Genomic DNA, 11,410 nt, shown 5'->3' on the forward strand with positions numbered 1-11,410 from the left:
GCTGGAGAAGAGTACTGAATGTACCATGGACTGCCAGAAAAACAAACAGATTCATCCTGGAGAGTATTAAACCAAGCAACTCCTTGGAGGCAAGGATTCTGAGGCTTCGTCTGACATACTTTGGACATGTTGCCAGGAAGGATGGGTCCTTGGAGAGGGACATCATGCTTGGGAGGATGGAGGGACGGCGCAGGAGGGGAAGACCCTCTATGAGATGGATTGATTCTGTGACTGGGGTAATCGGGATGGGTGTGTTGGAGGCAGTGTGGTTGGCGCAGGATAGAGCAGGGTTTAGGGCTGTTGTGCATAGGGTGGCTATGAGTTGCAAACGACTCGACAGCACATAACAACAAAACTTTCTTAGGCTTCTAATAGTATTAGTTTTATAGTCTAACAATACTTTTGTGACAGATGTATTTTGCATTTTGCATATTGCATCCATGTTATAAATGTTTAATGAATTACTTACTATCTTTTAATGCTGCATATTATTCCACTGGGTGAATATACCATGTTTCTTTTTCCAACATGAATGGTATTTCTTTTTTTTTTTTGAATGGTTATTTCTTGAATAAGCAGAATTGGTTTTGTTTCATGTACTTTTTTATACTGATAAGATAATAAATAACATAAAATGAACCATTTTAATAATAACATTTAGTGACATCCCCAATGTTGTAGAACTATCACTATTATTTATTTCTGGATTTTTACATAATACCAAACAGATCTCTGTACTTTTTTTAAATCTCTGTACTTTTTAAGCAATAATTCTCCTTTTATCCCGAATCTATTTTTCAAGTTTTTAACACCCCCTCCAAGTCAGTGTAGTCCATGATGTGTTAGGCTTTTAACCAAAAGGGTAGTGGTTTGAACCCACCAATTGTTCCATGGTAGAAAGACAGGCAGTCTCCTCCTATAAAGATTAAAGCTTCAGAAAATCAATAGAGGACTTCTATCAGTAGTCGTTTTTATGTGCCATCAAGATCACTACAACTAAAAAAAAAAAAGCACTAAATCTCACAACAACTCAGTGAATCACAGCTCTGAACCCACCCCTGTCCTGAGCTACACTCACAATCTCTGAACACTTCACCCCACTGTGACACTCCATCTCATTCAGGGTCTGCCTCTCTTGTGCAGCCCTTCTACTCTTCCAAGCATACCTTTCTCTAACAATTGGCTACTCCTGACAACATACCTAAAGAATATGAGATGAAGTTTCACTTTCTTGAGGACAGACTTACTCATTCTCTTGGCAGTATATGGTAAATTCAAGTCTCTTCTCCAGCACCACAACTTAAAGGCATTGATTTTCTTCTGTCATCCTTAGTCACTGTCCAGCTTTCAGATGCATAGCAAGCAATTGAGAAGACCATGGTTTGGATCAGGTCCATCTTAGTCTTTAGATTAACATCATTGCTCTTTATCACTCTGGAGAAGTCCTTGACAGTAGATTTCCTCAATACAATTAGTCTTTTGAGTTCCTGTTTGTTGGTGCTAAGGGTGTTGATTGTGAATCCAAGCAAGATGAAATTGTTAACAACTTCAGTCCTTTCACAATCTACTATGCCGCTGCCTATTGGCCCAATGGTGAAGATTTCAATTTTCTTGTTATTGAGATGCAATCTATAAGGAAGGCTGTAGTCTTTGATCTTCTCCAGTAAGTGCATCAAGTTCTCCTCACTTTTAGTGAGCAAGGTTGTGTCATTTGAGTCTTCCTCAAGTCCTGATGTCATATTCTCCTTCACAAAGTTCAGCTTCTCGAATGATCTGTTCAACAAGCATATAGAGTGGAAAGGTATGGAGAAAGGATATATTCCTGATGTACTCTTCTTGACTTTGAGCCATACAGTGTTCTCTTACTCTGTTCAGACAACAGCTTCTTGGCTTAGGTATAGGGTTTTTTATGAGTACAATCAAGCGTTTTAGGATTCCCACTCTTCTCAATGTTGTCATGGTACAAATAAAATAAGCTGACACAGAACCATTTCCAGAAGTAGCATATGATCAAGAACCAACCAATAAAAGAAGATGTTCAAATTGCTCTCAAGGCACTGGAAAAAAAATAAGGTCTCAGGAATTGATGGGATACTAATTGACATATTTCAATAAACAGATGCAGCCCTGAACATGCTAACCAGGTTATGCCAAGAAATCTGGAGGACAGCTACTTGGCTAGCTGATGGGAAGAGATCCATATTTGTTCCCATTCCCAAACAAAGGTGATACAACAGAATATGGAAATAATAGAATATTATCATTAATATCATATGCAAGCAGAAATATTGCTGAAGATTATTTAAAAATGGCTAGAATACTACATACATTGACAGAGAATTGGCAAAAATACAAGCCAGATTTAGAAGATGCCATGGCACTAGGGATATCAGTGTTGATAAGAGATGAGTCTAGACTAATGACAGAAAATAGCAGAAGGATGTCTATTTGTGCTTCATGGACCATGCAAAGGCAGGTGACTATTTAGAGCATGACAAATTATGACTAACAAATTATTGCCATGAGTAGGAATTGATTTAATGGCAGTGGGTTGGATTTGTTTTGACAAGTCAACAAGAAGTTTTAGTGCAATGATTAAGCATGCTGCTGCTAACCAAAAGGTCAACAGTTTGAACCCACCAGCTGCTCCTCTGAAGAAAGACATAGCAAGCAATCTGTAAAGATTTATAGCTTTGGAAACCTTATGGGGCAGTTCTATCCTGTCCTGTTGGGTCTCTGCAAGTTGGAATTAACTCTAAGGCACTGTATTGTGGGGTTTTTTTAGAAAAAATGCTAGGAAGTCAAGCTTCTAAAGGTCACAGCCTTCAAAACCCTAAAGAGCAGTTTTGCTCTCCACTCACATGATCCACTATGAGTCAGAATTCTGCTTAATGACAACTAATAACAACAACAATAATAATTAAGATGCTAAACTCAGTAGCCAGTGCATAATAAAAACAACACATATTGATGTTGGTCCATAACTCTGGTATGTGACAAATACATTTTTTTCCTCCTGTAACTCAAATCTATTTTAGTTCAGGCTCCTATTCCACTGGGATGGTGGAAACAATGTGAGTCAGTTTAGGGGTTTCCCCCATCCTTTTCCTCAGGGTGGAGTTCAGCTGAAAAGAGGTATTTGATGCCAAGACTTGAAAGGAGGGGGCATCTGGTTGTTAGTATCGAGCCACAAAAAGTATTCCCTTAGGGAGCTCTGGTGACCTAGTGGCAAAAAGTTGCACTGCAATCCTAGAGGTACGTGGTTTGAATCCACCAGTAGATTCTCTACTGGAGAAGGAGGGACAATCGCCTCTCTAATTTGACGATACACACACACAAAAAGAATAAAACTTTTTTTAAAAAGAAGTATTCCCTGGCACCTCTTTTCTTCTCATCCATCTGAACTTTTCAGGCCTAGGGACCCTCATCACAAAGTGCATCTTTTCTAAAGACCTATACACTCACTCACTCATTGCCATTGAGTTGGGACCAGTTCATAGCGACCATCCAGCACATTTTCAGAGCAGCTGATGGGTTTGAACTGCTCATGTTTGAGTTGTAGTGCAACATTCTACCCTCTAGGCTGTCAGAACTCCCTACATACCTGACTTCTTCCAGGAAATTTCTGCACAGCTGTTTAATAGCACATCTGCCTGGTAACTGTTTCTTCTGAGGATCCTGTGCTCCTGGGAGGCCTTCATAGGGAGCAGGGAGCAGGACTTATGTGATCAGAACCACAGACGTTCTCTACTTTGCCAGCTGGTTAACTGGCAAATGAGAAGCACTCTAGTTTCTAAAGTATCACTCATTCCCTTCAAGATTCACTTCTCCTAAACAGTTTTATTTCAGTCCCAAGTCTTCTCTGTTAGTCTGAAAGCTTTACATTTGAATACTTTTTGTTTTCTTCTCCTAGGCTATGGTCTGTCTTGGAGAGGGTGAAACCAAGTTTCTCGTTGGAGGATAGGATTTTGAAGCTTTGTCTCACATACTTTGGGCACTGGCCCAGGAGGGAAAGGGTCCTTAGAGAAGGACATCATGCTTGGAAGGGTGGAGGGACAGCGTAAGAGAGGAAGACCCTGGATGAGATGGATTGATACAGTTACTGGGATAATGAGGGTAGGTGTGTTGGAATCAGTGACATTGGCTCAGAATAGGACAAGCTTCAGACTGTTGTACATAGGGTCACCATGAGTCACAAGTGACTCGACGGCACATAACAACAGGTTATGGGCCTAGCTGTTTGGACAGATTATGAAGGAAGGTTAGGGCAAAGAGAAATATCAGATATGGAAAACACATAAAGTAATATTAAAAATATTCACAGCATTGTTATCATTGTCATCATTATTTTATTTTTATTAATACAGACCCTTATTATCTCTGTCCCAATCTCTATCACTGGACTTACTCCCCAACAATCCCTTGCTGCAAAAAGGATCTTTCTAAAATACACATCTATACCATGCTGCTTTCATTGTTTTTTCTCAGACATTCCTCTAGGTCGTATAGCCCTGGTGTACAAGTTGCTGTACAGCGGTCACTTGTGGTTGCTGTGAGGCTGAACACTGTGACACTGATGTGTCAAATGCGTTAATGGCTGGTTACCCAACGCAGACAGAGAGTGGGGTGGAGCTCCCTGATTAAAACAAGCTTGGAAGCAGGAGTGGCATCCACTTCTGTAATAACTTGCCTCCGGAAACCCTATGAACCTGGAGAGAGGATGAAAGGCACCCAAGCATTGAGGACTGACTGGACGGCACTTAACAACACCACCACCATGCTGAAGGTGGGTGATTTTAATCTGCGGCCCTCAGGCCAGGTTCAAATTGTTTTCCTGTCAAACATTCTTCTAGGTGGTATAGCACTGGTCTGTGCGTTGCTGTACAGAGGTAACTCGTGGTTGCTGTGATGCTGAACACTGTGACACTGATGTGCCAAACGTGGTAATTGGGTACCCATGGTGGACAATGTTGGCTGGACCTTTCTGACTAAAACAAGCCTGGAAGCAGGAGCAGCATCTACTTCCGAAATGGCTTGCCTCCAGAAACTCTATGTACGAACGGTGCTCAGGCCTTTCATTCATAGGGTCGCTATGAGTCGTCTACGACTCGATGGCACCTAACAACAGCAGCAACACCATGTCTAATGTGTTCTCTGGTTCTTGACTGCTCCCTGGGCCACACGCAGGCACCTTAGTGTGGTGCTCCAGGCTTTGCAGGATCTAGCCCCATGCCTCTCCAGGCTCACTTCCTGCCCCTCCCAGATTGAGCTATGTCCTTCAATAAAATGAAACTAATTTGATTTCTTGCTCTTGCATACGCTGCTTCTTTGGACTGAAATGCCTCTTCCCTTCAATCAGATAAATTCTCATTTTTCGGCCAGATCAATTATTACCTCTACTAAGCAGTCTTCCTGATAGATCACTGCTCCTGATTATTGAAATTACTCTCGCTCTCTGTGCACCACTGATTTATATACTTCACATATTTTGTGGAAAAGATGCTGTTAGGAGGGGCCAGTGCTTGGAAAAGAACGAGATGCTTGGAAAATTGGAAGATGAGTGAAGGAGGGGAAGACCCTCAACCAGATGGATTAACACAGTAACTGCAGCAATGGCTCAGGTGTGGTGAGGATGGCACAGGATAGGGTAGGGTTCAGATCTGTTGCTCATAGGATCGCTATGAGTCGTAATCGACTCTATGGCACCTAGCAACAACATGTCTTTTGGGAGCTCTGGTGGCCTAGTGAGTCAGGAAGTGTGCCAAACCAAAGGCAGGCGATTGGAATTCACCGGCTGTTCCCTGGGAGAAAGAGGGGCATTCTCCTTCTGTGCAATTAACAGCCTCTGAAAAACTACTGCAGGGTCAGCCTTGAGTTGGTCCAACTCATGGCAATGAGAGAGATGATCTCTGCACCTGAACCACTCCTCTTAGTGCAGTGCACCAGGTAAGGCTTGAACGTTTAATAATAGATCCAGAAATACTTTAGGAACCAAATCAAAGGCCAGTGGGAATACTGTGCAGAAGAAGAGGGAAGAATGACAGGGGAGCCGAAAGAGGCAGGGACAAAAGGTTGCTCCAAGTAAGGTGGCTTAGTAATGAACGAGCCAAGGAGGTTCAACCATGAATTGCCTAAAAAGGAGCTCGGTCTCCAGGTGTTACTACTGTTTTCCCTCCTTACCTGGGCGTGCCGCCTACGCGGCCTGGAACTACAAATCCCAGGAGCCCCTGCGACGCAAACCGGAAATGTCCTGCTGGACTGTGGCAACGGTGAGGGGCGGTGGCCGCAGCGGCGGGAGATTCAAACCTGGAAAGAGGAACATGGAGGGGAGAGGCGCGGGCCCGGGCCTGGCGGCCTGTGAGTGTCAAAAGGGAACAAGGGGGGGGGGGGTGGGGGTGTCCAGCAGCGTTGTTGCTGGTCCGAGGGCTCAGCAGTCTCGGGGAAGGTTGGGGAGGGGGTGGGCGCTGGACCTTCCGGGCTCAGGGCAGTAGGATTGTACTAAGTGGGAGGGAGCGCTCAATTCAGGCGCCTGCTCGAGTGTAGGACCGTGAGCAATAAGGCGCTCCCTGACTTGCGCTGCGCTTGAAAACTTGCAAAGAACTTTGGCCTTTATTCCCAAATTCTGAGACTCAAGTTGGAAGAATGATCTAAGGGTTCCTTAACGTTCATCTCGGCTTCCAGTGTGCCCAAAGGAATCTGGGAAACTCTAACCTTTTGAAATGCAGCTTTGAAGCAATGCCTCTCAAACTTTAGGGAATTTGAATCACCTGGGAAGCTTGTTTAAAATTCAGATTCAGAGGTTCCGCTCTATTAGGCCAAATTGGAGCCCGTGTTCTGTTTCTGTAGCAAGCACTTGCTGTGCTGCTTGTCCCACAAGCTGATCACCCAAGTAATGTGTAGACTATTCTTTCAGAAACATTGCTTTAGAAGAAGAGAAACTGGAGTTGGAAAGGCTGAAGGACAGAATGCTTTCTATGTGACCTGAATGAAAGGCAAATCCTGCCATTCCAATCCCTTCTTTCCCTTCAACAGGATTCTAAAAGCAAAATTCAGCCAATCTGTTGAAAGAAAACTAATTCTAGACCTTTGAAAGGCATAAAAACTTTTTATTTATTTATTTTTAAAACACAGTCCCATCCATCTCTCACAGTTTTCAATTCATAACTCTGAGGTGATGTCACTTACTTACTGGTTTATTTTCCATGCTTAGCAACTGACACTTGTTCTTTGTACATAGACTGGAAAGAACCGATAGATTTCCTGTGGTTGGGCAGTGCTTTCAAATCTGAACATGAAGACATGTGTTATGTTTAACCTTGCTTAACTGCCAATTCAAATAAGCCTGCCTCTCCCCTACATCAGGTTGCAGGGAATAAGGAAATAGGATGAAGAGTGGGAATGATTTTAAATGTTGAGTCAAAGAAAGATTGACTACACTTTATCTACTTGTTAAAACCCAGTGAATTTATTTTGGAGGGTTGCAGGGGGGGGGGGCAGGTATGTGTGTGTGTAGCTTTCTTTCACTATATTAGATTTTGTACCATATTTTCTAAGAAGAAAAGGAGGTAGGATTAAGGGAGGCTATGGTTTATACAGAGTGTATGAGTACTGTCTCATTTATAGGATTTGTCATATGTGGTGGCTGGCACCTGTATTCCCAGGAGGTTGGAGGATCTCTTGAGTTTCAAGAGTTCTGGGCTGTGGTGGACTATGCCATTTGGTTGTCCACACTACGTTTGATATCAGTATGGTGACCTCCTGAGAGCAGGGGACCACCAGGTTGCCTAGGGAGGGGTGAATTAGCCCAAGTTGAAAACGGATCAAGTCAAAGCTTGCATGCTAATCATTTAGGGGATTTACTACTCTTGAACATGGGGATTAGAGTAATGTCTACATTTTAATGTTACATTTTAGCTTATAGCTTATTTTCTTCCTCAGGTAACCAATATAAAAAAGGAGATTAAAGATACCTCTCTTTGCCCAGTCTCTTAATCCCAAGTAAAGCTACTGCCATCAAGGCGGTTCTGATTGATAGTGGCCCGTCAGACCAAGCAAAACTACTCCATAGAGTTTCCAAGGCCCTAAATATTTAGAGAAGCATACTGCCAGATCTTTCTCCCATGGAATGGTTTGTGGGTTCAAACTACCTACTATTTGGTTAGCAGGCAAGCACTTTACCAGGGGCTCCTTTTTCACATAGTTCTGTTAGTCTACCTTTTCTCCTTTTGTATCTGTTCATTCTTAAAGACTTAATTTATAAGTATTATCTTTTGCTTTTCCTACTGCCTCCACAGGCTTTATTCATAAGTTAAAATAACTTTTATCATATTGTTGTTGTGTGCCATTGAGTCAGAACCAACCCAGTGCTGACCCTCCAGCAAATTTTCAGAAGCACTTAATCACATGGGAGGAGATTGCTCATCCTTCTCCCATAGAGCAGCTGGTGGATTCAAACTGCATGTCTTCGGGATCGCAATGCAGTTGTCTTACCACTGGACCACCAGAGCTCCCTTTATTATACTGAGTTGCAGTTATTATAGATTTTTCTATCTCAATAACAATCTTTGTATTTCTTGAGGTCCACTAGTCCTGTGTTTGACACAGAAGAGGTGTTGACGGAACGAGTTACTGTTGAATGTCCTAATTGGTTCTGTTAACCTACCTTTGAAAAGAGAAATGGAGAATGATAACATCCTTAGGCCCAATTCTTAGGGGACTTGGAGTCTACTTGTTATTTTCCTTGACCTCAAGTTCACTCTGACTTGTCTTGACTCTATGTACAATAGAATAAAACCTTACCCACTACTGTGCCATCCTTACAATCCAGCTGTGGTTAAGCCCATTATTATAGTCACTACATCAATCCATTCCATTGAGGGCCTTCTTCTATTGCACTGTCCTTCCACTTTTCTAAGTATGTTGTCCTTTTCTAGAGAATGGCTCGTTCCTAATAACATGCTCAAAGTATAAAGATGAAGTCGCATCATTCTCACCTCCAAGGAGCACTCTACTGCATGTCTTCCAGGATAGATTTACTCATTCTTTTGACCATCTGTGGTGCATTCAGTATTCTTAGCCAACACCACAAGTCAAGTAAGAGCATCATCTCTTCAATCTTATTAATTTTTCAACTTTCACACACATGTAAACCAATTTAAAATACCATAGCTTGGATCCGGCCTTCTTTAGTCTTTAAAGATAAATAGCTTCATTTCTAGCTGCAGAGCACTTTAGATGTTCCTGACGGGAGATGCTAGAGGAAAGGAAGTCAGTAGGGATTGGGGAGGAGAGGGAGGTGTCACATTCAGAAGGAATCCTCATTAATATGTGGAACGCCAATGTGATGACAGGGATGGCTTTGCTAGCTGGGGGTACTAAATCAGGGCGAGGAGTGCCCAGAAGAGAGGGGAGAGACATGGATAATGCTTCAGGCCTCTGATCAGTTTGCCTGGGGAAGTTGTTAAGACATTTCAGTGGTTCAGTTCACTTTTTGTCTAATGTGACTTTTGTTGATTGTTTTACCTCCCACTCCCCAGATGAACGCCTCACAGCGGAGGAGATGGATGAACAGAGACGGCAGAACATTGCCTATCAGTACCTCTGCCGCCTAGAGGAAGCCAAGCGGTGAGTGGAGGGACTGCCTCTTTCTTTTATTATTATTATTATTAATTTTAATGAAAATTTACAGAGACTGGATTTCTGTTCATTCATTGTTGCACTTTTCTCCCTGCCCACCCTTTCCCCCAGTTTGCTCTTCTCTTTGAAAAGTAAAAGAAAAATTCTTTCATTGTTATACAATCCCTCCCCCCCAAGTCCACTCCACTATGCAGCCTTCATTCTGGACTCCTCTCATGACAATAATACCTAATCATATATCCCTTTTAAACAGTTCTATCTTTCATCTGTTTCAATGCAGTCTACATTATTTATCCCCTATCTCAGTCTTCCCTCAACCCCGATGTCAGTCCCGTTTTACAACAGTGGCCTTATGCAATATTTGTCCTTTTATGACTGAGATATTTCACTCAGCATAATGTCCTCCAGGGTCACCTATTTTAAATAATACTGCATGAGTTCCTTGTTTTTCAATGCAGTGTAGTATTCCATTGTGTGAATATACCACAGCTTCTCTATCCATTCGTTTGTTGATGGGCACTTAGGTTATTTCCAACTCCTTGCTATTGTGAACAAAGCCACGATAAACATGGGTGTGCATATATCGGCTTGGGTGTCATTTATGGTTTCTTTGGGGTATATTCCCAGTAGTGGAATTGCTGGGTCAAATGGTATCTCTATTTGCAACTTTTTGAGAAAGCGCCATACTGCCTTCCACAGCGGTTGCACCATTTTACGCTCCCACCAACAGTGAATAAGGGTTCCAGTTTCTCCACAACCTTGCCAGCATTTGTTGTTGGCTGATCTGTTAAATTTACTATACTTACTGGGGTGAGATGATAACTCATAGCTGTTTTGGACTGCCTCTTTCTTGACCTTCCTCTTCCTGTCCATCTCAAGCCGCTAAACAAATGCACTGGGAACAGAGTCTGTTCTGTGGGAAAGGGAGAGTTGAAATAGTATCTGTTTGCTTTTCATTTAAAGCAAATCACAAATATCTTTTTTATTCTCTTACATGTTTCATTGAGGGATTTCTGATGGTATAGTGTGTAGAGAGTTGTTAACCTAAAGGCTCCAATGCTCTAGCAGTGTGAACCCACCAGCAGCTTTGAGGGAGAAAAACATGTAATTTCTCTGTGTGCAGTTTGTAGATTTACAGCCTTGGAAACTCAATGGAAGGTCAGCTATAAGTCCTGATTCAATAGCAACAAGTGAGTGAGTGACATACTTCAATGTATGTCTCTAAAATGATAGGAATGTCAAAACAAACAAAAAAAATGATAGGAATATTTGCTTACATAACCACAATACTATTGTTATCCACCAAATTTTAATTCCTTGAAAGCCAATACCCAGTCTATTTTCAAATTTTCATGATTGTATTAAAAATTTTATTTCTCCAGCTTTTATTAGGTACTGTCAGTTCTGACTCGTAGCAACCCTGTGTCCACAGAATGAAACCGTGACTGGTCCTCAGTCATCCTCAGTTTTCACAGTTGTTGTTCTTGTTGTTGTGTACCATTGAGGCTCAATCAACCCATAGCTGACCCTCTGATGGGTTTTCAGAGACATTTAACCCCACGGGAAGAAATTGTGCAGCTTTCTCCTGCAGAGCAGCTGGTGGATTTGAACCTTGTGCCTTCATGATTACACCACAGGTTCTTACCACTAGGCCACTGAGCTCCCTAGTCTTTTTGGTTGTTGTTGTTGTTATGTGCCGTCAAGTCGCTTGCAACACATAGCGACCCTATATACAATAGCCCTAAACTGTGCTCTGTCCTGTGCCAATCACACT

The 11,410-nt window shown here is 42.3% G+C and overlaps 1 protein-coding gene across 1 annotated transcript in view; it reads left to right on the forward strand.

Annotated features, from left to right (window-relative positions):
• Positions 1 to 6,320: 6,320 nt before the first annotated feature.
• Positions 6,321 to 11,410, forward strand: part of IQGAP3 (IQ motif containing GTPase activating protein 3) — a 45,695-nt gene continuing 40,605 nt past the window's right edge. The window contains exons 1-2 of the mRNA XM_006895907.1: positions 6,321 to 6,357; positions 9,537 to 9,624. Of these exons, the coding sequence (XP_006895969.1) occupies positions 6,321 to 6,357; positions 9,537 to 9,624 (125 nt within the window). The remainder of the gene's footprint in view (positions 6,358 to 9,536; positions 9,625 to 11,410) is intronic.

The sequence above is a fragment of the Elephantulus edwardii genome, unplaced genomic scaffold (genome assembly GCF_000299155.1).
Source record: "Elephantulus edwardii isolate Elephantulus edwardi_28Jun2011 unplaced genomic scaffold, EleEdw1.0 scaffold00176, whole genome shotgun sequence".
In the NCBI taxonomy this organism is placed as follows: domain Eukaryota; kingdom Metazoa; phylum Chordata; class Mammalia; order Macroscelidea; family Macroscelididae; genus Elephantulus; species Elephantulus edwardii.